General features: G+C 39.1%; 1 protein-coding gene across 2 annotated transcripts in view; it reads right to left on the reverse strand.

The window, feature by feature from the left end:
- Cntnap2 (contactin associated protein 2) overlaps positions 1 to 25181 on the reverse strand; it is a 1961892-nt gene that overhangs the window by 355215 nt on the left and 1581496 nt on the right. For both annotated transcript variants that reach the window (XM_047561468.1, XM_047561470.1), the window contains exon 15: positions 2674 to 2801. In XM_047561468.1, coding sequence (XP_047417424.1) covers positions 2674 to 2801 — 128 coding nt within the window. The remainder of the gene's footprint in view (positions 1 to 2673; positions 2802 to 25181) is intronic.

The raw sequence follows: 25181 nt of genomic DNA on the forward strand, positions 1-25181 counted from the left end.
TGGAAGGGCACTCAGAAATTTGTTGGGTAAATGCAGTTTTCAAAGCTGTGTTTTGTTCATTTGTACAACAGAAACTCTAGTGTTTGCTAGCCCACCTCCCGTGGGGCTGTGCGTGCTCAAGGAGACCAGACACCTCAGCCCTGCTGCACCCGCCGAGAGCGCCCTCAAAGGCACCGTGGGCCAGGCCTGCTGACTGCCACCTAGCAGGTCAAGTTCAAGTTTCAATCCCTGTTCTCGGTTGCCTGGGAGAACGGGTGATGTCACTCCCAACCAACACAAAAGTATTACATATAATCACAATATAATATCGACCGTGCTTTTGTTTCCAGGAAGCATCAGGTAAAACATTATTTAGAAATGTCTCTTGAAGCAACAGTCCCTATACACTGAGATCATGCAGTGTCCACCAGTGAGGTAGCATTTTGCTTTACTAATGGGTCCTCATCACGTTTCCAGTAGAAATGCAAGGGAACATGGGTCATTATACCTTTCCTGCTTTTTAATTATAAGGTCAACCTGAAACACGACTTCTGTCATTCCTTTACTGAGTAACTGTGGAAATTGTTGTGTATCAGAAAATCTAATAAGTTATAAACTACTTTATGTTTTCCAATATTCTTTCATGTGCATTTCTCAAACTTTTTGTTCTTTGCTTTTTTGGGGGGTACTAGGGCCTCATACTTAGGCAAGAGTCCAGTGCACCGAGCTGCATCCCAGCCGTTTGCTATTTTTTATTTTCAGACAGAGTCTCACTAAGTTGCCTCCTGCCTGGGCCTCTTGAGTCGCTGGGATCACAGGTGTGCACTGCCACGCCCAGCTCAAACGTGGCTTAAACTTCTTTTTCTTATTCCCAGAGTACCTAGCAGGGTGCTAAACAAATAACGGACCTAAAATAAATTCTTCCTGAGGATTCTTTGCCATTTTGGAGAAAACAACCTGATATTAACTATAAACTGTATATCCTAGTTTTTACTATTATATGTTGCTAGAAACTTCTCCTTAAGAATAATAATAAAAGTTTGCAGAAGTGGGATTTTTACAAGTATATTAAGCCAATCAATTATTTAATGGAAGCCCTTTCTCTAATTTAAACCTAACTTCAGAATTATAATTGATATAAATATCAAGATATAAATATCAAAATATATAAATATCAAGAAATATTGTATCTTTATATGCTACTAGGTAATTACAACAAAATTGATTTTCATTCTACGACATGAGAGCCTGTCTAATTTTAAAAAACATTACAGTCTGTCTCTCAGCATATGTTTAAAAATACATATTATTATTTTATGTCAGTGTCTTTTTCTTAAGCAGTTGAAATTAAATTTCTTACTGTGTAGTTCTACTAAGCCTGACTAGACAAATGAAATAATATTATTCAGTAAATGCATGATAAAGATCTTTTTGACCAGTCTCAATTTTACATGTAGCGATTTCATTTTTTCAACGTGAGAAGAAAAAAATCAGTGCAAACTCCATCTCTCTTTTGTATTAGGAACATTCCATCGCTTTAATTGCTGACAGCCTCGATTTACTAAGTAGTAAACTGTGAAGCATGCCTCATTACATTCCTTAGGACACCTTTTTGAGTGGATGCAATTATTTATTATCGAGTAGGTCTAATTCTCCGTTGATTTACGCAAGTAGTAAAAATATTCCATCTCACATAATGCTTTGCTAGGAGGAATCCAAACCCAGGCACTAAAATCTTTACGGCCTCCCCAGGAGGCGTCGGGACGCAGGTGGTACTCTCATTACCATGGCTGAGAAGGTGGAGAGGCCTGCCTGAAGTCTCCGGGCAGGCCGGTTACTCAGAGAGTAGAATCTAGGACTCTCCAAGCCTGGTGCACAATCACAAAAGCATAGAACTCTCTGGAGAGTTGCCCAAATCACATGTGCAGAAAAGAGAGGGAAAACGATGCCCAGGATGCTCATTGCAGAGTCCCCATGGCAACCTGTCGCCAGTTCCCTGTCACCGAACATAAAGCACACCGAAGAGCATCAGACAACATAAAATCCTAATGGTGCCCTTGATTAGGTGGGTCCATCGCTCTCGCTCCCTTACCTCCCGCTGTCGAGCCAGCAGCCCCCGATGCCCCCCTGTGGTGCCTAACCCTGAAAGCAAGACAGAACTGCAGAAACAATCTTCGGCTTTCAAGGGACCATCAAGCTTTGATGATGATGAAGTTTGATAGCAATAATGTCAAACTTTATATGGCCATAATCCAAGTTTACAATGATACATTAAACCATAATGCTACTATTTATATCACCATAAACTGGGTTTATGGTGATATAAATAGTCACGCTAATGGCATTAACAGCAGTACTCAGTGGGATCCCAGCTGTTGAGAGCCGCTTTTATGCTATTAGCATTGCTATTTATATTACCATAAACTTAGGTAGTCAAACTTGTTACGTATGAATATACAAGGGAGATGGATAGCCACATTTGGTGCTTGAATCTAGGAGCCTGTACTGGAGACTTAAGGCCTGTCACCCTCTTCTGGGTCTGTCCAGCTCTCTGTTGCCTCTGCTTGTGTTGCAAGATGGTCCAGTAAGACTTATGGAAGAGTAAGTCCATTTTCTAGCATCCTTTTGAGGAGCCTGGAAACACTACGTACATGTGCTAGGAGAGTACATGCCACAGTCGCCGGGCAAACTTACTGTCTCCTTGGCAGCGCAGGGGACCCACACTCAGTTTGGCCTCTGAACCTTGCCGGTCGGTATCTCCAACCACCACCTGGCTCACCGGCAGGTGATCTTTGTAGGATAAGAAGCCGGCATCCTTCCTCCTGAATCACAGGGAAAGAAAGAAAGGAATGAGGAGACTGAGGTAGAAACACGTCTTGTCTGGTCATTGCTTACGTTGTCTAATAATTAACGACAATCCAGTCACTGTTCAGAAATTCACTGAGTAAAACCCCAGGCAGAGCTGTCCTGGCCTGTCTGCGGGGGGGCTCAGGTACAGAGCTCAGAGGCAGTCTTGGTCTTCTAGAAAACAATTGACCCCCGAGTTTCCAGAGATTCACAACAAATACACCGCATACTATTTTAGGAAATAAGTAGACCAGAGCATGTGCTGAACAGAGTGCACAGGCAGAGCTTCCTATTGTCACCAAATCGAAGGTTCAATTAAGTCACCTAAATAATATATGAAACAGAACCCATTTAACAAAACCTCTGTGCTCTTAATTGCTTTGAAGCAGGTCCTTCAGGAGCTTTTTGCCTGCTGTGCATCAGCTCAATAAAGGACATCTTGGGCTTCTTGGTCACCTCTTGTTTACTTTAACAACTGAAAGAGTTAGTGTGAAGGTTCCAGCGAGGAGCAGGAGCTAAGGAAGTGTCCATTCCCATCTAGGATGAGGAGTGCTTGCTTTTCATTCCAGGCTCATGTTTACTCTGGACTTACCTGTTTCCAGGTCTCCCAACTCTACCCACTACGCACCCACCCTACTAAACCAAGAAGACGGTGCTGGCTGTGAAGTACTGCTTCTAGGACGGCGCCCACAGGCCCAGGAGACATTCCTGGTGGATGGAGGTGAGTTAAGTGCCGCACTGTGTTTTTGCTCTTGTGCAAGCACAGATCCCACCTAATGGGGCCCATCTGCTTTCCTGCTGCTGTAGCTGAGGGATCCCCTCTCTCACCTGGGGCTCATCAGGTGAAAGGCACACAACAGTTGGAAATCATACCGCAAAGGTGCCCTTTTATATGATATTTTGCATTGTCAGTGTGAATACAAGTAACAACTTTGAACTCTGCTTTTGAATAATGAAAGAATGAGAGACTCAGCTCAGTAATCAGGCTAAAGATTTTCCATTCACGTCTCTTGGATGCAGTGCAGCAATTGGGAGCAACCAACCTGGAAGCCTGCCCTGAAGAAACTCAGCTGTAAGGAGTGGCTGCTGGTCCCTAACCTGGAATGTCAGTGAACACAGGCTCGCTCTTGGGTCAGCCTCACAGAAACCTAGCAAGGAGGCAATGGCCCTCGAAAAAACAGATTGTGTACTGCCTTAGTTATTTCATTGTTTACAAATTTCCAAAATAAAGTTTTTCTGAAAAATTCTTTATCAAGTTCAAACTAACATCATATAGAAAAATCCTGTGTTTCTCATTGACACTGTGGCTACTGATGACCGTGTGCAGTAGGGTCTGGAAGTTTTGCAAACACACCTTCTTTTATTAGAGGTTGTATGAATTAGAATCATGCCAAAGAGGGGGCAAAGGCCTAGATATTAATCTTGATATCTCGTGTTCCTTAAAGGAGTGAGAAATGAAGTCCCCCTTCAACTACACACTGAAATATGACAACCTACTGGAAATGGTGCCTTGTATTCCCATGGGATGTGGAGCAGAGTTCCTTCAGGAGACGTTTATCATCTAGAACTGCAGGATTCTAAATGGGGGCTCTGCAAAGTACATCCTGGAAACCACATTCCCTTGCTTTCTTTCATATGTTCAAAAAGCTAAGATGGATTTTTATGTTTTTAAATGGTTATAAAAAAATTAAAAGAAGAATAATATTTGGTGACATGAAAATAATATAAAATTCATTCAGTATCCATAATAGAGTTTTATTGAAAGGCAGCCATTTAAAAAAAAATACTGTCATCCATGGCTGCATGCTACGGCTTGAAGTTGTGACAGAGACCATATGGCCCCAAGGGTTTACAATGTTTATTATTTGGTCCTTCACAGAAAAAAAAATTTTGCTGATTCCTGCTCTAAATCATCTTTTTGCATTATTCCTCTTGAAATTTATTGAGCAAATATCCCAGTGACAATCACGGGCGGCAACGATGGCCTAAGTCTCTAGACTTAGCCTAAGTCACACTCAAGTCTCTAGAGTGTGATACAAGAGGGACAGGGGCCAAAGAAGGGGGGATAAATGCACTGAGAATAAATGAGAGAAACATCTCAACCTCTATGTATCAGAACTAAAGTTAATTGATAATTGACTTTTTGATTGAATTTGCTCCGTCATGCATCAGTTCGGTCCAGCAGATATGCATCCTGTTGGAAGGGTGGGTGCTGCAGATGCAGGCACACGCTGTTCAACTACCCCCATGGTAGCATGGGGCATTTTATTAAAAGAGGATATCTGAATAGAGGGTCCCCATGAAATTCTGTAATGAGATGCTTAATGGTCACAATAATCTGAACGGTACAATTGAATGAATTCTTAGATACACCTACACGTGCATGTTGCATGTGGTTCATGTATGTACCCAGTCACCGGGACTCAAATACCAGTTGAGAACACTTCTAGCACCCCAGAATCTCCTCTCTCCTCCCAATAGTCAGGACAGGGGTAACTGACTAGAAGTAACTACCATCTTATTCAAAACATTGAAAAATATTTAAATATTAAAAAAAAAATTTGAATAAGAGATTATATTATAGTAATAAAACTTTGAACAATGAACAATGAAAATGAGCATGTTCCTGATGTTTCTGTTTGTCTCCAGGGTTTGCCTAGGGTGAGTGATGCTGTTAAGAACTTCCTTATAAATGTGTTACTTAGTAGCATCCACTTCTGTTAGGCATTCACCCCAAATTAGAAATGCTGGGGTGAAAAAGTATGTTTCACTTTAGGGGATAACTGAGCACCTTTCCCCAGAGTGTGTACCAATTAGCAATTCCTCCCACAGCATCTGACAAGTCTGGTGGCACTAGATCTGTGCCAGTGTTGATTGGCACTGTGGGTCTTTCTCTGATGAGAGAAAGTAACTACCTTATAAGGACACTTGGGCTAAGGTAAGGGTATTTAAAAAGGAACGTTTGGAAAGATAAAAGAAATGTTTGAAAATAGGAAATCATATATCCACACATTTTCATAATTTAAAATTTTTAAAAATTTTCACAATAATCCTATAAATGAGTTTGGACTTAATTTTTTAAGACTGGCCATTACTCAATTATTTTGCAACAAAAAGTGATGAGTTTCAGGGATGATAGAAATTTACAAGCCACATTTTTATCAATACAATCAATTTTGTATTATTGGTCAATAATACTGAAAAATTAAAATCATGATTTGTTAATTACACTTAGTAATATACATTTCCCACATTTCACTGATGACAGAATGAAAATTGGAGTATTTATTTTGATCACAGTCACCAGTGCATAAGTGTTAGAGCGTAGATTTAAATCTAAACTATCTGGATCACACTCTAGGACTTTCCACTCTAAAAGGGGGGAAAAATCAGAATAAAATTAAAAAAACCACTGTGTCAATTAGAAGCATTTTTCTGTTAGCTCTCATTTAGATGAGGTGAGAAGGTGCTTTTTAAAATGCGTCTAGCTAGTCTGCAATGTCGACGTTCCATGCAAGTCCTAAGTTAAGGGATGTCTGGGGTGTTTGATTCCCCTCTGCCGACTCCATCTCCACGCTGAGCAAATGAGACTTCCCGAGCTACCGCATGACCAAAGCAACACTGAAGTTTTAACAGAGTGCAGCACAGGTAATAGTTAGAGCACTCTGATATTCCTTACCAAACAGGGAAAAGAAATGTCAGATAAGAGAACAAGAACAGATTACCTTGTCCATAATTTTTGGTCAAAGATCAAGGTAGGACTCTCAAAAATTTAAAGTTGCTTGTGTATGAAATTCACAACGCAGTGGGCTCACATTGGTTGCGGAGACAGACTCGTGGATAACCATAAAGTAGTTTGGCAAAAGTTTCTGACGTGATTCCTCAGCACAACCCACTTCAGCATGATCTCAGATCTGGATAGGGACCCTCCACAATACCAACCTGATGTCCATCTGAGGATCCAGTGAGTTCTTTTTTTTTAGTAAGCAAAAGTGGACTGTTGAATGGTATGCTCTTTGGAGATTGAGGTCAATCTCATTTAGGAAGATACTCAGTAAACTAGTTATCATGTTAGCATAATAAGTTGATCACATCTGACAGTAGGCCTGTACGTTAGAAAACATCCTATCATCCATGGGCTCTGAACTCAGCTTCTCGAGTGATCCATCAGCACTGTCGCTGAAGTGAAACTCCATCCCACAGATTCTGCACCTTTAATCCCGCATTGCTATTTTGCTTTCCTGAAGAATTTCCTCTTGCTTTTCTGTTTTTCCTCTGCCTGCTGGGAAAGCAGACAGGCCTCCAGGCAGCTCGGTCTTACTCTTAGCTTAGTAAAAAGAAAAGCATTTAAACAATTTAAAAATAAACTTCTGGAGTTTCTACAATCGTGAGCCTGCTTTTATTCCAGAGGCTACGAAAGTCACCTCAACCTCACGAGGAGTGTGTCTCACAATCTCATTAGACAGGACTCCTTTACAGAGTCTTTGGGAGTTCTTGGTGACCCTTAAAAATTATAGTTCATGTATTCCACCACAGCATCACCTCAGCTAGAGACTTCTGGAAAGACTCTAGGGAGTCAGTTTTAGCTACAAAAGTGTCACACAAAGAAATGTGGAAATGTGAAATATGCAAATGAGAAGATGCTTAACATTATTAGTTACTAGGAAAATTCAGGAATGGAACCACCATTTGACCCAGTTATCCCACTCCTTGGTTTATACCCAAACTACTTAAAATTAGCATACTACAGTAACACAGTCACATCAATGTTTATAGCAGCTCAATTCACAATAGCTAAACTATGGAACCAACCTAGATGCCCTTCAACAGATGAGTGGATAAAGAAAATGTGATATATATTCCATTATGTATATATATATACATATATATATATATGTACATGATATGTACATATATATATACACATATACATGATGGAATATTACTGAGCTTGAAAGAAGAATGAAATTCTGGTATTTGTTGGTAAATGGATGAACTTAGAGAATATCATGCTAAGTGAAATAAGTCAAACCCAAAAAACCAAAGGCCGAATGTTTTCTCTGAAACTAATACATAATAAGGGGGTGGGGAGAATAGAGTTACTTTATATTAGGTAGAGGGGAATAAAGAGAGGGGAAAGGGTATGGGGGAAGGAATGAGAGTAGAGTGAAACAGACATTATTACCTCAAGTGCATGTATGACTTGTGATTCTGCAATATGTATAATCAGAAAAATGAGAAATTATACTCTATGTATGAGCTATCAAAATGAATAAATGCATTCTTCTGTCATGTACAACTAATTAGAACAAATAGAATAAAAGAGCATATATTATAGTATAATTAAATAAATGAAAATAAAACTCTATTCATTTGAAAACAAACAAACAAAAAAAGGACTACACTGAGTCAGGAGCAGAGGTGCACGCCTATAATCCCAGTGGCTCAGGAGGCTGAGGCAGGAGGATCAAGAGTTCAAAGTCATGTAAATTTATGATTACACAAATGGTATGCCTTTACGCCATGTACAGACAGAGAAACAACATGTATCCCATTTGTTTACAATAAAAAAAAAAAAAAAAAAAAGAGTTCAAAGTCAGCCTTAGCAAAAGACGGGTGCTAAGCAACTCAGTGAGACTCTCTAATAAAATACAAAATGGGACTGGGGATGTGACTTAGCCCTTGAGTGCCTCTGAGTTCAATCCCTGGTAACCCCCACCAAAAAACACTATATCAAGATGCCATTTCACAACTACCAGGGTAGCCACAGTCAAGAAGACAGATAATGACACTGGTTGACAAGGATTTGGAGATTCATCACACATTGCAGATATGGATGTGGAGGGGAACAGTCACTTTTGAAAGTGTTTTGATAGATTCTTATAAAGCCAAACTTAGATTTACCATGTGACTCCATATTTCCACCCTTGTGCAGGAAATGAAAGCATGTGTCCACATGAAGCCTTTTAGGGTGGGATGTGGGGATGAGACATAGAAGGAAATTTCTGAAAAATTTAAAAATAATTTTAAGTAGATGTTTATAGCAGCTTTATTCATACTGGCCCCCAAATGAAAACAACCCGAATTTCCATAAACTAGTGAATGGATAAACCAGTTGTGGTATGTCCATATAATGGAAATATTACTCAACAATACAAAGTAATGAGACATGGATAGATATCATGACATGAATAAACCTCAACAAACTATGGTAAGTGACAGAAACAATCCACAGAAGACAGCACATTCTATAATCCCATCTAAATAAAATGTCCAGAAAGGGAAAATCTACAGTAGAATCAAGTAGATTGGAGGTCACCTGTATCTGGGGCTGGAAACCATTGAGTGGTAAGGCGGAATCTTATAGGAGGGATTCTCCACAATATTTGTACAATGTAAGAGGAGTCATGGAAATGTCCCAACTCTGTGTTGTGGCGATTTATTGCACAAGTCAATAAATTGACTTAAAATCTTTTGAACATATACTTAAATTGGATGAATATCATGGCATGTAAATTACATCTCCATGAAGTCTCAAAAAAAAAAAAAAAAAAAAAAAGAGCTACAAATAGTTGCAAATGCCAGGCTAGCAATGGGGAATACAGTTCTGCAAGACAGCTCCCTGTTTTGAACCCTTTACCCTGATTCCAAAGTTTGGTAAGAATATGTACCTATTCAATTGGCCTTGCTGCCAAGGTCAGATCTCAGAACGCCTCTTTTGTAACACCCTCGCTTAGTCTGTTCTCTTCACCCCTGACCTCTATAAACATTCTTTTAATAAAAATATGTTTAATTAACATAAAAAATTAACAAGTTAAGATTTACAGTAGCATAAAATGCTTAACCCATTTTATCTGTGCTCTAGTCTCTTTCATTCTTCATTCAGAATTTGTCATTGACCTCAAAGTGTAACACCTGTTACAGTCCCCAGCTAGCTTTAAAACAGGGACATACCTCATTCAAAACAAGCATCCTTGGTTTTCCAGAACATGATTAATGGTCAATTCTGTTCAATGGTCACCATTTGCACTTGGAATATCCCCCAAATGCTGACACTTAGCATCAAATCTTCATCTCAAGGAGTTCCTAATCTTTCTGGAAATTTTTGTCCCAACAATTAAATTCAGTTTGCCAATGAATCTTTGTATCTTTTCTTCTCGCTCATAGCCACAGCAAACTTATGGGAAAGATAGGTTGAGAGGTAAAAGCCTACCAGCACTTTCCTGAGAAGTTATTATTTTACCAACAACATGCCCAAAACATTTTTGGTTCACTTCTCGTTTTTTTTAAATTAAGGAATCTTTAGATTGTTCTTAATTTTCCCATATCTTAAAAAGCACATGCATAATCTAGAGTCCTAACACAGTCACAGTGTTTTCCACGGATGTTCTTATTTAATCCTTCTAGCATTATAAGTGGACTTTGGAGATACAAGGCAGTAAGGATAGTCAATTGAGTCTGACAAATTTGAATTCCTAAATAATCATTCAGGAACACAAAGTGAGACAGACCCTAGCCAGGGATGAGAGGCCACTTCATGGTATAATAACAAACTTTGATTGCTTAAAAGTTTATATCTAAAGTTATCTAAAAAATGAAGGAGACCTATAAACTCAAGTCAAGTCTAGTTCTAATTTAATATTTTTTGAAGTAAATGAGACTTTTTATTTTATTTTCCCCAACTTAATCTTCCTGTGTTTTTTCTGCTATGGGGATGTAAACTTCCACCTTTCTCTTGGATGTGTCCACTCTTCTGTTCTGATCCTATTAAAACTTGTCCCAGAAAACATTGTGACAAAACATTTTTCCCATGCCTTTTCAGTAGAAGCAATGCCTCCATGAGCCAGTTAGACACAGCTAGGGCAGAATATTGTTTTGGTCTAGACTCTTGTCCTCAGTCCCAGCAGTTCAGACTGAACCAAAATGGAGTCACTTGTACTAAGTGCCTCATGACAAAACTCATCCTTGATATACGCCACTTTTCCAAATCACAGGAGATTCAAAGAAGCCAATCTCAAGTGGCCCTTGACCCGAGCCAGTATGCTAAAGAAGTCCGCTGTTTTAACCTTGTAAAGGAAGTAACTTTGATACAAGTAGCCTGTTTCTCATCTGTTTCTGCTTTCTTCAGCCCTTTTCTGCCTATGAAGTCAACTTGCGCTGTTCAGTTCATCAGTATGCCCATTCTATTCTACAACTGATACAATTCTGGACTTGATAATAAGAACTAGTTAAACCTGAAGCAGACCAGAGACCTCCCACCCAGAAGACGTTTACCAAAATAAAGCAGAAACCCCCACCATATTTTAACATGTAAATCTCTCTTCTTATCAGAAAGCTTTTTACACAGAATATGGGCAAAAACTTCTGCAGAAGGCATTGCGGTTTGTAGCTTCCTCTTTTTTGTATTTACAATGTTTGCAGAAAAAAAAAAAACTTATAAAATCTCTGTAGTCTTTAAAAACTGGAATACAAAGTACTTGCCATGTAAACCTTCAAACCCCTCCTCCCACTGGGTATAAAGTTCAAAGAATTGCCAGACTCGAGGTCCAGAGAACTTTAGGTGGTAGCCCTTCTGGGCCCTGCAGCCAATAAACCTGTTTCCTGGGTGTCCAGTCTCATCTGTCCTACATCTGACTCCTAAATTAAATTTTTTATAACACTGTCTTTGGACAAGACAAAGGGCCATTCCATAAATGAGATCCTGCAAATGGTGGAGGCTGGAGGCGGGAGGGAAAGCAGCGTTCTTTGGAATGGATGGTGGTGGTGACTGCATTTTCTTTAAAAGGGAAGTCCCCCGAACCACAAAGTGGGTTTGCTCTTCCTCTATGTCCAAAACTCACTTCTATCTGTATTCTAGGCCTGTGTTCGTAGAACACACAAGGCCATTACAGCATAACTCAACAAAGTTACGAAATAAACAACAAAGCTGTCTGAAACACAATGAAGAACTTTCTAGACACTTCCAATGGTGTCCTCAGTCACCATCAACTATTGAGCCTTCTTTAAGGACTCTAAGATAGTGTTCCCTACAAAGCAATTAGAGTAATTAGGAAAACAACCATCACGATTAGATCTTTAGAATCCATGCCTATGTCCCCTATGAAATGAAAGTAATTACAGATTCAATTACTCCTCTTCAGTGGGAATAGCTCAGGCCTTTTATAAATGCTAGACAGTTCTCTGTTCCATTTAGACTCTCTTAGAAAGCCCTTGTAAGCATTTGGAGATTTTATGCAAAATGTTCTTCTTTGATTTGCCTTTCTGGAACGCAAGTTCCCTGAGGGCAGATGTATTGTTTCACGAAACCTTATAAAATAAACACAAGGAGGCACGTAAAAGTGGCAGGCTCCGTGTCCTTCATGATTAAATAAGTACACAAATAAACACAAACGTCAGTTAATGAGGCACAATTCTAGAATAGTTTATCGGTACGGGCTTCCTATCAATGGTGAGAGATGGAAAGTAGTCCTGTCTTACAGCAGAGTTTCTTGAGAGCTCTTGAAACACTTTGATTATTTTTTCTCTGTAGTTGAGGTTTTATTTTTTTCTTTAAAAGCAATATTTAATTAGGAGTCTCATAAATCATTAATGTAGCAAAACAGAACATAAGACTTTAATGAGTCTTTAAGATTATGAGTCTATATAAAGGTAAATTGGCTAATTTATCTGGGCTTGTTTTTTTACATTGATGTGATATGATATGGTTTTTGATTCTGCTTTTAATTATATATATTTAACTCTAGAGCATAGAAGATAGGACTTTGGGGTCCTACACAGTCTCCCAGAAGCTATTAGAGCAGTATCCAGCACATGCTTTGGGAGATGATCTAGTTATCAGCCTCATGTTCCAGAGGTAACAGACTAGGAACAAAACAAGTCCTGGTTTTAGGTACTCAACTGGTTAGTACCTAAGCTAGGAAAAACAGACCAAATCTCCAATGCTCTAAAGTTTAAGAAGAGTAGATATATTTACAAGTTCTGCTCAAATAGTTATAAAATGTTTCCTTTAAATGTTACAAAAATCTATTATTTTTTTATATAGGAAAATTGTCTCCCCTGACCGAAGACTAATTTGGATCCCTGACATTTTACTTTGTCCACCTGCATTCATATTTTCCCCAAGCAAGAGCTCCTTGATTTTGTGACTCACAGATGCAAGAGTAATAGGGGTTCCTTGATGGGCAGGCTCCTTGCTACCTCTACGTGTTTTCATTTCTAGCAATTAACAACTAACTCCTGGCATCTCAGAAGTAGTCAATGGGAAAATATTTTCTTATGCCAGCTCAGCTCATTTTTAAAACTTAGGGTGAGTAGCTGTGGTCTTCTCAGTGTTTCTGAAGCTTTGCTTCTAACTAAAACCCAGAGGCAGGGATTGGAATGACCCATGCACCTGTCGCTCTCTGGTTCTTACTGTTTTTGCACAGTTCACCTCTGTCCTTACTCCTGGCTGGGAGGGATTCTTCAAAGGTCAGGCTCCTGGCCGGCTCCTGGGAAGCCACAGCCCACTCCTCCACGTGCTTCCACCTGGACACCAGACAGGGGTCTTCCTGGCTGGTGGGATTCCGTTGTACCTTGTGTCTCCTAACTCCAGAAGACATGGGCTGAGTCCTTGGATTCATTTTCTCAAAGATTCCCCTCCTCCTTCTCATGATGGTGGTGGCGTTTGGGGTGGAGAGCATGTGCTGACAGCTCTGCACAGCCATCCCCTGCTGGTCTCTTAGCCTTCTCTAGGAATGGCTGGGCTCCTCTCTTGTCCCCTAAGGAGGGTCACTGGGTAATGCTGGCAAGGCTGGCACTCAGAGTTGAATGTGGAATGATTGCATGGAAATGGAGAAAGTAGAGACAACCCCTAAGCCCTTGTTTTGAAGTTGGAATGAGAAATGAAAGTAGCGATAGGGTGGAAACTAAAGGGGTTTTTGTTCATGTTCTGGAAAAAACCCAATTTATGACTTCTCCCCTGGATATAGAAGGAATTCTAAACCTAGATAATTTTTATAATATCAAACTTTTATCTAATTTAATCTGTGTAAAGTATTCCTTCACCATTTCCAGAAAGTTCTTTAATCATGAAAGACAACGATCAACCTGCTTTCTTTGCCCACTCAAAAGAACATCAAGAGCCTCAGAATAAGGATAATAGGCCTTGAGCTTTTATTTCATGGACTGACCATACTAAAAGGCGTTATTTTTCAATGATACATGTATTCTTCTTTCAACTAAGAAGTATTGCTTTTTCTTCCTGGGGCCATTTCTAAAACCCTCTCCAAGTAACACATCAATATAAACGATTCTCATATTGATTGCCTCATCTTTTCTCTACAAACATCACATCATCTTTAACATACTTAGCCATTCCTACTTCATCTCAGCAGGCCACTGTGCTCCACCAGTGATCACAAAAGTCTGTTTGAAGGGGAACTTTTTACCTGTTTCTGAACTCGGTAAGGACTTTTAGATGATCGATATTTTTGCTTGATTAATTTTTTGCAGGATTGCAGATGGAACCCAGGGCCTCATGCATGCTAGGCAAGTGCTCTACCACTGAGCTACATCCCCAATCCCCTCCCCCCACCTTTTTTTTTGAGGAAGGGTTTTGCTAAATTACTGAGGCTGGTATTGAACGTGAAGTTCTAGTAGCTGGGTTTACAGGTGTATACCACTGTGCTTAATTAATACATATTTTCTTGTTATTGGTATTTCAAAAATGCCAAGGGATGTAAACATCTGAGAAGGATACACCACCTTGGCTACAATAATGATAAATACTTGTTCTTTAGAATGAGATGGTACAAATAAAAATAAAATTTGAAAGCATATCTCAATCAGTGGACTAACATGAGTGATCAGTAGCCAAGAAAAGAGCCTTAAGATTGCCATCAGTTCCAGGCATGAAAGAGGAAACAAGGAAATTGAAAATAAATGTTCTAAAATTTGAGAGGGAGCCAAAGAAATTATGAGTGATATAAACCAAGGGAATAGAGAACTTCTGGGAGAAAAACAGGTAAAATATTTTTAATATTGTGAAATGTCTGGTATCAAAAAAATAGAGTGCACATCAGGGGTATCAAAATGGAGACCCTTAGTAGACATACTGTAAAGAATTCTGGTGCAATAATTTTATATGGGAATTGAGAAAGTAGAGATAAGCCCTAAACTCTTATTTTGAAGTTGGAATGAGAAATGGAAGAAGCAATAGTGTAGAAATAAAAGGGGTTCTAGCTTTAAGAGAGCTTTGTAGATAGACTGGGAACTGAATCAGCTAATTATGTTTTATCACATTGCCAACATTATTTTCCTAGCATGGAAGTAAAAGTCCATGAATACGCCCATCTATGTGCATGGGTAGTATGTAACTTTGTCCAGAAAGTGACTTAAAGTGGCACATAATTAAAAACATTTTGACCTTGGTTTGGGGAACATGTGAGACTTCAACATCATCTTGATTCTGAGGTGGAGAACAAAGAGCACCTGGGACTCTTTCTTTAAACCATGAATGATCAAGCTCATGGCTTTTGTGAAATATGGTGGCCAACATATTGTAGGAAATGAGTCTTTGGCCTGCATCCTCGGAGGAAACGAGAGAAACTAAAAGAACTAACCAGGTCAGATCACAGTGAGGTTCTGAGCTTGTGGGTAACTATAGCCAGTTGGATATTTGATCTTTGTTGGGTTTGGAGAAAAACGGAAATTTGGTAACCCACTCAGGGAAATTCTCACACTTTTGTCAATTACATTTTAATAAACAAGGTTTTCTCTTGCCAGGTTTTCATGGTAATTTCAAGAGTGAACCATTTATGATGCAGTCCAACTTATACAAATTAAAGGACATATAAATCCTCTCCTCAGAAGAGATGTAATAAAAACCCATCACTCTTAATTAGTTGAGGGCCTCAGGAGTGAGGGGCCTGAATTGGTAGGGCTATGCAAATCTTGAAACACGCAGAGCAGCATTTAGCAACAGTTTTAGGGAGTGCATAAAGCGTGTGAGTGTGTTTGTGTGGATTCCATTACGTCCTAAGGACCAGAAGAGGAAATTGCCACAGCTTCTTGTGGGGAAAGGGACGCAATAAGCCTGTGGAAGATATAATCATCTCATTTCCTTGAGGTGCACAAAGTTCTGATGATGATTCTGACTTGACTCAGACCGTTGGATTCGGCTGCTCAGCTACCACAGTAAATCACTGCAGAGTGTGTGACTTTAGCAATCTTTTCCTCACAGTTCTCAGGTAGAAGTCCAGGTGCCAGGGGGGCTTATTTCTGGTGAGGCCTCTTTTCCTGGTGGCAGAAGGCTGTCCTCTCACTATGTCCTCAGAAGGCCTTTCCTTTGTGCACAAGTGGAGAGAGGGAGGGGGACAGGAGCATGCATGCTAGGTCTCTGGTGTCTCCTCCTCTTCTTGTAAGGGCATCGATCCTATTGGATCAGGATGGCACTCTTATGACCTTGTTTAACCTCAATGACCTTCTTGGAAGTCCTATTTCCTCATATAGTCACATTAGACCTTAGGCCTTTCATAAATTTTATGGGGGGCACATAATTCATTCCAGAGTTGTTTAAAATTTTTTATTATGGGTTTTAGGAAATATAAAATTTTAAAAGTAGTGATAAATTTTCTGAGGGAAAAGAGATATTTGGCCTCCTAAGTGCAGGAAATATTATCTATATTTTATATTTCACTCTTGAAGATCCCAAGTGCCCAGTTGTGTTATAAAGATTATGAGAATTCCTGTACTGAATCAAACATATGTAGCTTGCTTTAACCCAATATGTTGGAAAAAGAACTTTCTTTCTGGAACATATATTAATTGACATTATGCCAATTTGTGAAGCATACATTTGGGAATCTTATTCTGTGTCTTCTCAAACATAGCTTTCATGGGAAATCACCTCCAGAGCTTTAGAATGTAACAAAAGGGATTAAGACACAGAAAGGTAGGAACATGGGCAAGTCCTTAACACCTCAGCTATGGATTCCATGTCTGCCACCGTGAGTCTCTTCCCACTACCCAGTGTTTGTGTCTTAATCAGTGAGGATATGCCAACCCTTGGGCTTCTGTAATACAACCAAGTTAATTAATTTTCCTTCCTTGGGGAAAAAAAAAACAAAAAAAACTACTCAGTCCAGGTGTCCATCGACAGAGGAACAATAAATTGTGATATATTCGCATAATGAGTAATTCACAGAATAAAGTGCTTTTGTGTGAATCTTTAAAAGGTAATACTGAAGGAAAAAGTCAGATACAAATAGTTTATGGTCAATGATTCTATTTGTATGGTGGTCAAAATAGCTAAGGAAATAGAAGTCAGAATGACAGTTATCTTTGGAAGAACTGAACAGGAGTGGGTAAAAAGGAGCCAGGAGCTTGTTAAGTAGCTTGGTCTGGGTGGTGACTGCATGGGAATGCTAATCTGCCACCATGACACAGGCACACAGTTAGGGTTGAGATCTTCGAAAGATGGAACTTCAGAAGGGACAATCGTCGGTGGCTTATCATTACTTTCTAAGACAAAGTATAAATTCCCAATCTTGGTCCCTTCATAACAGGAATCCAACATTCCGTGTGTCTGGGGCTTCCAGGGATTCCAGTGTAACCCAGCACTGCTCTGCTCTCCTTCACACTTATTTGTGAGTGGTCCCTTTTTAGGGATGTCCTTCCTTAGTTCCCTGCCTCATGACACTGCACTCATCCTTACAGCCTTTTCCTGTTGCCATGGCTTCTGTGAGTCCTTCCCTAACCCCTCCAAGATGAATTAATTGCTTCCTCCTCTGGGCTCCCATAGCAATCTGCTTATATGGATAATGCAGTTATGGTTGACACAGACTATGGGTTTCCCGGGACATTCCTGGTTCCGAGTATTTATCTCTTGGTCTCCATGGTGCATTCCTACTGTGTATCTTTGTTTGGGTTGGTCCTGTGAGCAATAAAAATATGACTGTAATGATACACCAGAGATAGATTTTATAATTCTCTGTCCTCCATACTGCAATGTGACTTCCTTGAGTAAAGATAATGGCATTTCGTAGCCACAGAACTTGACCTTGATATTGCAGTTGTAATTATCTCTGCATTTTACGTAAATGTCCCCTTTCTAAAAGCAGACACTTTGCATTGTGAATTAACCATGGTGTATTTTATGGTCACACTTTTGTTGACATAATTAAGTGCTCGGAAGGAAAAATTTTGATAACACCATTTACAATATTCATATTTGTCCTGAGCAGGATAGTATTCTGTTTAAGTGAAGAGTCTCTGACATCTGAAACTATGTTCAGTTTCTAATCTACTTTTTAAATTGGCATGTTTCCTAACTTAATTCCCAATTGCTTTAATTAAAAAAAATTTGGGTGAAATTTAATCAATTTAACTGACTATAAATTTCTTAGTACTGTGCTGAGTACACAGTAAAAATTCAATAAATAGGAGGTTAAGCATATGAAAATTTCAATATTCCCTTATGTGTCTGATATATAAAAATGGCATTTCATACAGTTCAATCTAATGCTTTAAGCTATTATTAAAATCATCATCATCACTTCTTTTTACAGTGCTGCCCAACAAATAGCTTATAATCATTTCCATTAATAACTGAAAAATTCAGCACACATTCAGCACTTCTATAAAGAAGGCTTTGGGCTCATACTTTCTTTCCAGTGATGAAGGATAACCTCTCTATGTAACAGCAGATAGTTCATGATAGACAGGGTCAATGGACCATGTCTCCTACCCTTCCTCTGAGCTTGGATACCTGCTGTACAACTTCATCAGTTTCAAAACTAATTTGTAGAACACATAAGTTAACATTCTATTTAAGTGTACACATTCTAACTGGATCCAAATAGAAATCTCTTCAGATGTTCTATCTACAAGCTGACTTGTAAAAGTACTCAAGAACTTCTTAATTTTCAGATGGAATGCTTCCTTCTCCATTCAACAAATATTTATCGTGTGCCCACCAAGTTCTAAGGCACTGCCATTGGTGTGGCAGGGAACGCAAAGATTCCTAATTTCAATCTGCAAGGGATATGTAGTTTACTAGGTTCTTCATGTTTTGCTATTTTTTCCCATAACTGAACAATTAAATTAATATAGTGTTGCCCCACCATAGTACATGAGGGATCTACTTTGCTTCTATTTCTTTTTAAGACTTTTCTGTTGCCTTCCTCTGTTCCTTCTTACTATTGCAATTTTGCATCTTTAAAGAATAAAAGCTTACCCCTTTTGAATAATTTTAATCTCTTACTTTCATTCCTTTAATAAAGTTCATATTCATTTAAATAGTTATAAGCATTCTTAAGAGAATCATGCATTTTAATTATAATTAGATAATGAATATTTGATTACTGAGATTCTGAAATAAAAATTATAATGCCAGTGATAATAATGCACAATATCTAGAATCTATTATGATGGCATTACCAATGAGAATAATCTAGTGGGAATAACTAATTTGTTCAAGCTGGTTAAAGCAAGTGCACGTGGAAGTAAATATTTTAATATTACCCAATAAAAATGTTCCCTCTTTTACATAATGTCTTTTATTGGTAGACTGTAGAACACATTATTGATAATTCCATTACCAGAAAAAATGCCCTTCTGAGAAGGTGGACTACCCTCTTAGTACCTGCACCCCAAGGTTTAAGATGTGTTCAGTGGTGAATTGGGGAACTCCTTTCTCCACGTGTTCTTGGATCCTCTGTGCCCTCTTGTGCTCTATTGCTCAGAGCATCTGTCAAATGACCACATTTGCTCATTTTAAGTGAGTAAACAAGAAGCACCTCCCTGACTTGTGTAGGGAGTAGCAAATACCCCTCGTGAAGCAAGTGAAATAGATCAAAAGGGAGTAGGACTATGTGGAGGGAAGCAGAAAGAGCAAGAGAAGTGCAACTTGTCACTCAGTCCACTCTAGGGACAGAGAGACACATTGTTGAGATAGGCTGGAGATGGACATTTGCATCGGGACTATCAACTAGTTATGAGATAGAAAATATGGACCTCTTAAGGAACCAGGCAGAAGACCTCTAATGTGAACAGCACCAGTTGGTTTGAAAAGAAGACAGAAGTGTATATAATATAAAGATGTTTGATTCAGAAGTCTTTTACAAAAAGGGGACATGCTAGACTTTAATACCCATATGCAGTTACCTACCTGCATATAATTTGTCTTTAACCTCAACAACTGTTTTTTTGTTGCATCAAGATTTTCTTGCATCTAGTGGTTTCTTACCACCTTATTTCTAGTAGGGAAGGGAAAAGCTTATTTCTAGGGCTTAATAAGTAAGAAAGGGTGAGCACTAAGCACTTAGGTACAGCATCTTTGGCAGAGAGAGTTCCCAGGTGCCGTGTAGGGAAAGTTTATCCCACCACAGCCTGCTTTCCTTTGAACCTCAGGATGTTGGGTTCTTCCTGTTTGAAACTTACTGGGACAGGAAATAATACTCCAGCTGATGCTTATCAAGCATCACCTATTGCTGCCACTATTGTTCAATATTCTTTTTCCTTGGAATAGTTTCATATTTAACAGTTAATTTCCAGCAATTCAAGACTTGGATATGTTTTAATTGAATATAGCTAAGCCTTGAATGATACCACTACTGGGGCCACTCCCACCTTGTTACCATTTCATCATCTGTGCTTTTTGCTGTTTGAAAGTTTGCCAGTGGTATAAAGCTTCCTTGTATAATCCTGGCCTGCCCTACCTATTTATTGGTTATGATGCTAATTTATGCATCCCACCAAATAATTCATCAACTTTTCCTAGTCCTCAATAAAAATCAGTTATTACTTTCTCCTTCCCTTGCAGGAACATGATATTCCACTGTTTTATCATCCTGACTTAAGAACCTGGACTGTACCCACTCCTTCATTCTGATGGTTCTGTTGGGCTTATTGTGGGAAAAGTGGGCAGAGGGTTGTATTTGTATGAAGTAGTCAGCAATCCTCTGAGCCTAAAGGAAGAAGAGGGCTGAAGGGTTGAAACTTGTCCTTTGGATAATGGATCAGTCTTGGAGCACAGAGTAATTCTGATTGCATGAGCTGTCACTCAAATGGTTTCACGTTACTGCTCAGATGCAACAACAAAAAGATTTAGATGACATTTTTTGCTTGAAATGTTTGGCTTTGACCCTGTACTTTGGGCATTGAGTATTCCACCTCTATCCTAGAAAGGTACAGAGACATCCAAGCAGCAGCTGGATCAGGATAGAAGGGCATCAGCAGATGTCAAAGGGCAACTAGAAAGCCTGTATTTGTTCTCACATGTGAGCCAGTCCCTGGGTACCCTGCAATGGTTGAGTAGAATCTGAGAGTAGCTAAAGTTTCCAAACTTGCTAGTTCAGATGGAACCAGAGAATTTGAGATTTGTTATATGACTGGTAAACTGATGTGGCGTGGGGAAATATAAATCTCAATGACCAAAGAGAGGAATGGCTAGTTTTAAAATCTGATTTCTACCTGGGTTTTTAGAATCACAGTTTAATAAAAAAAAAAGTAGAATCTTTTTATATAGTTTTTTGTGAGGTCCTTACATCTTGTGACATCATCTGGGACCTTGTTAAAAATGCAGAATTATAGGCTCCACCCAAGCCCACTGGAAAAGAATATTCATTTAGTAATGATCCCAGGAGGTTTATATGCACAAGACTTTGGGCGAGAGGAGGCATACTCCTGCTTAGGAGTTAATTTGGTCAGCACACAAAAATAGCAATGTCATTATCTCATTCCTAACCATCTTTTCATCTGATGCAATTCTGCTACCTATTTCCATGGTGATACACTTGCCCTGGTTATTATTTCTCCAAATTTAAAAATTTTAATTATCCTGACCTTTGACCACTTTAGTTTCCTGGTTCACTTACTCTGGTTCCTAAATCCAGTATTTCTCCTGGAGCCTCCAGTCCATCCAGCCCCTTTCTTTGTGCTCCCCCTCCTCCTCGGCTTAGACCCCAAGGTCTCCTGCTGCCGCCACCTCTTCATAAACAACCACCTTAGCTCTCTCCATTGCATGCGTATGGAAAACCCCAACTGCACTCAAATCTCACTCTTTGCTAAAGCAGGGACTTTAAGTTTCTGGGCAATGTCACTAACAGACCTTTCTCTTTCTCTCCTACTTTCTTAATCAGCTTTTCCTCTTTTCCCTCAAACTCTAAACACCTCTCCCTCCTGCCTCAGCAGGTAACTGTACTTGGAAAGTGAGCTTTTGGAAAGGTCAGATAGTCTTTCTCAGCAGTAAAACTTGATTGGAGAAAAGCAAATGAACAAAAGGTGCTGACCAGTCACACTGTCATGAGGTCCACCATCTCCACCGAGTCCCCAGGAATGCAGGATAGCCACCACCTTCCCCTGTCCATCCACCTGCCATTCATTCTCTTAATGCCTCTACCTGGCAACCCCTCCCCTCCACCCCTTAGGATCAGTTGGTGACTTTATCTCTGGAATAAAAAAATAGAACCTAGTCCAAGAAGAATTAAGTCATCTTCCTGACCCTAACTCTATATTTGGGTCCATGTTTTCAGTCCTTTCTGGCATGAGAGAGAAAAGTCCCTTCTGATGTGAGCCAACCTGCTACCCATTCGGCAGACAGCATCACACATGATATTCCATGCTCTTATAATTTTGTCAGAATGAATCCTAATGTTATGTATTACTTAAAAGAACCAATAAAAAGAAAAGAAAAAGAAGTAATTCTCTTGAGATATTCTCCAAGAGTCCTTTGGAAAACATTATTGAAAATATACACATAAATATTTACTCACATATTTTGTGCTTCTTAAAACATGAAAAGTAACCAAATTCTATGTCATAAAATTCAAATTTAATAATGCATATTTATTGAGTTTATTCTAATACAGTTATTATTGTTATGGTAGTTGAAAGAACCAGTATATATGAGCAAAGCAAGCAGTTAAGTAGGGTAAGTGGGCTGTAAATTCTGAATTGTTTTCAAGATTTGCAATGTGCAACCCATGATTTTCATTTTACTATGGAACTCTTTATTGGGGGAAAATTATTTTACTATAAATAGCTCCTCTGTTTAAATTATGGTTTAATTACAATCTGTGATTCTTGGGCAAGTCTGTACCCTGATCTAGAGATGGACCCTGGGGACTTTCTATGCTGAGGTCAACTATGCATCTACTTCCTTTGCTCTTTCATCTGAATCTCAAGATCAGTGTGCAGCTCTTTGCTCTTCCTGCATTTCAATTTGTGACCTCCAGGGTCCCTTGCCCTGGGTTATCTGGTCCAAGAGGCCGGGGACTGTGTGTCATGTGATGGCTCGGGGTGAGCAGGCCACTGAGTTGCTCTGTGTGCTCCGACTTTGTTATCACAGGTTTCCCTCCACTACACGAGAGCAAGAAGTCATGAGAGAGTCCAGAAGTGTTCTAAACATGGTCTGTGGACAACCACGGATCCTGAAGACCTTCTAGAGCCTCTATGAACCACTGAGCCAAACTATCATTATAATGATACTAAGATGCGATTTTCCCTTCACTCCCATTTGCTCATTGGTATGTAATAGAATTTTCTGGAGACTCCATGGCATGTGATTACAACAAATTGAATATGAGATCCCAGCTATTACTCTTCAGCCAGACATCAAAATTGTGCAACCGTGCCACATCTCACTGATCTTATTTTGTTGTTCTTGTTTGGGAATAATGGAGTTTTCTCTTAAAATATGTCAAGTAAACAAGTTTTACTATTATTATAACATAATTCCAATTTGACCGTTTTATTGTCATTTTAAAATAGATGGGTAAATATTTTAAAACATCAACTTGAATTTGTAATACATTAAATATTGATATAGCAAGTCCATTTAAAAGCTTTTAGGAGTCTCAGGTTTATGACTATTTGGGGTTCTGGGACTTAAACAAAATTTTGTGATTATTTCTCTATAAGAATTCAGCTTAATCTATGCACTTGGGTGTGCATGAATGCAAAGGGCATTTGTTTTTCCTAAATAAAACTTTGAGAAGCCATTGTTATTTCATGAGGGGTGGATAATGCAGATAATGCTGCCCTCCTGACTGTCCCAAGAGGAAGACCAGGAGGGTGTAGCCGTTTTATAGAAATCTTAGAGATTGGGTGGGGTAAAAATGAAGAAAACGATCAGAGATCACTACATGGTGGATCCACTCTAGAAATCCTCTGCTACAAAGGTTTGGGGTTTCCTGTACCCATTGTTACAAGGGGTAAGTTTTCCCTCTGTTGTCACATGTATCGGTGAAGCAATAGGAATCAGCACTATTTCTCCAGCTTCACCAGAGCCTCTGCCTACAAGTCAGGAGACGACAGCTCGCTGTGTTCTGAGCCCAGGGGAAAGCAGGACCAGATGAAGGATGCAATGTAAGTGGCAAAAACTCACGCTACTGAGCCTCCTGAGGCTCTTGGATTCCATGGCCCCCATTCTTCCAGTACTTCTCTCTGGTGTTCAGTTTCTACTAATGGCCTTGCTGAAAAGATGCTGATAAAGGAACTCGATCTTTGGGGCTAGCCAACAGAACCTTATCAAATATCAATACATATTCCTTATCTGTTAAGAGACAACAGAGCGCTGGATTTCAGTAGCGGGCAGAGCCTTATCTGAACTTTCCCCAAACACCTGGGTAGCCAACTGCCATGAAAAATTTCTGTGCTCAAATTCTTTGCAGGGACAAGTCCTGTTACTGCTGGATGGTTTAGATCATCTAAGATGGTGCCGTTCTATGTGCACGTTCAAAGATGGTTCATGTATATTGATTTTTTCTTACTTTTTTGATTAAAAACTTTCCCCCTGTTCCAGGACTATGAATTAACATTTTTCAGGACTACTGCATATAGAACACAGTTTAAGAAATACTGTCTTCATGCAACTGAAGGAAATTTAATAGGATTTTAGTCATCAGAAACAAAATAGTGACTAAGGAATTTGTTTTCCTGGGTGAGCTTTTACATGTTTTTGCTCTGGTCAACAGCTAAGAGTACATTGCTTTGTTGGGATCCTTTCATGCACACACAAAATTTTACAAAATAATATTGACCTTACAATGTTTGGTATGCTCTGACATTTTATGTTCTAATTCATATTTTAAAATGTTGGTCGCAGGCCACTAAAATGATTTCACAGTCCATAACTTTGAAAAACAATGCCTTAGATGACTTCTTTGAAGAGTAGAATGAGGCCACCTTAAGTCACTTTCCATTTAGTATCATGATCTTGAACAAACTGCAGAAATAATAGCTTCTTTGTCTATATTTAATAGGTACTTATAAAGATTAAATAAAAGGATGTTAAAAAGCACAACTCATTTTACATATAAGACATTAATACTAATTAACGGTTCTTTTATCTGTGATGAATTTCCAAATAAAGGACT

Source organism: Sciurus carolinensis, chromosome 8, assembly GCF_902686445.1.
Source record: "Sciurus carolinensis chromosome 8, mSciCar1.2, whole genome shotgun sequence".
Taxonomy (NCBI): Eukaryota; Metazoa; Chordata; class Mammalia; order Rodentia; family Sciuridae; genus Sciurus; species Sciurus carolinensis.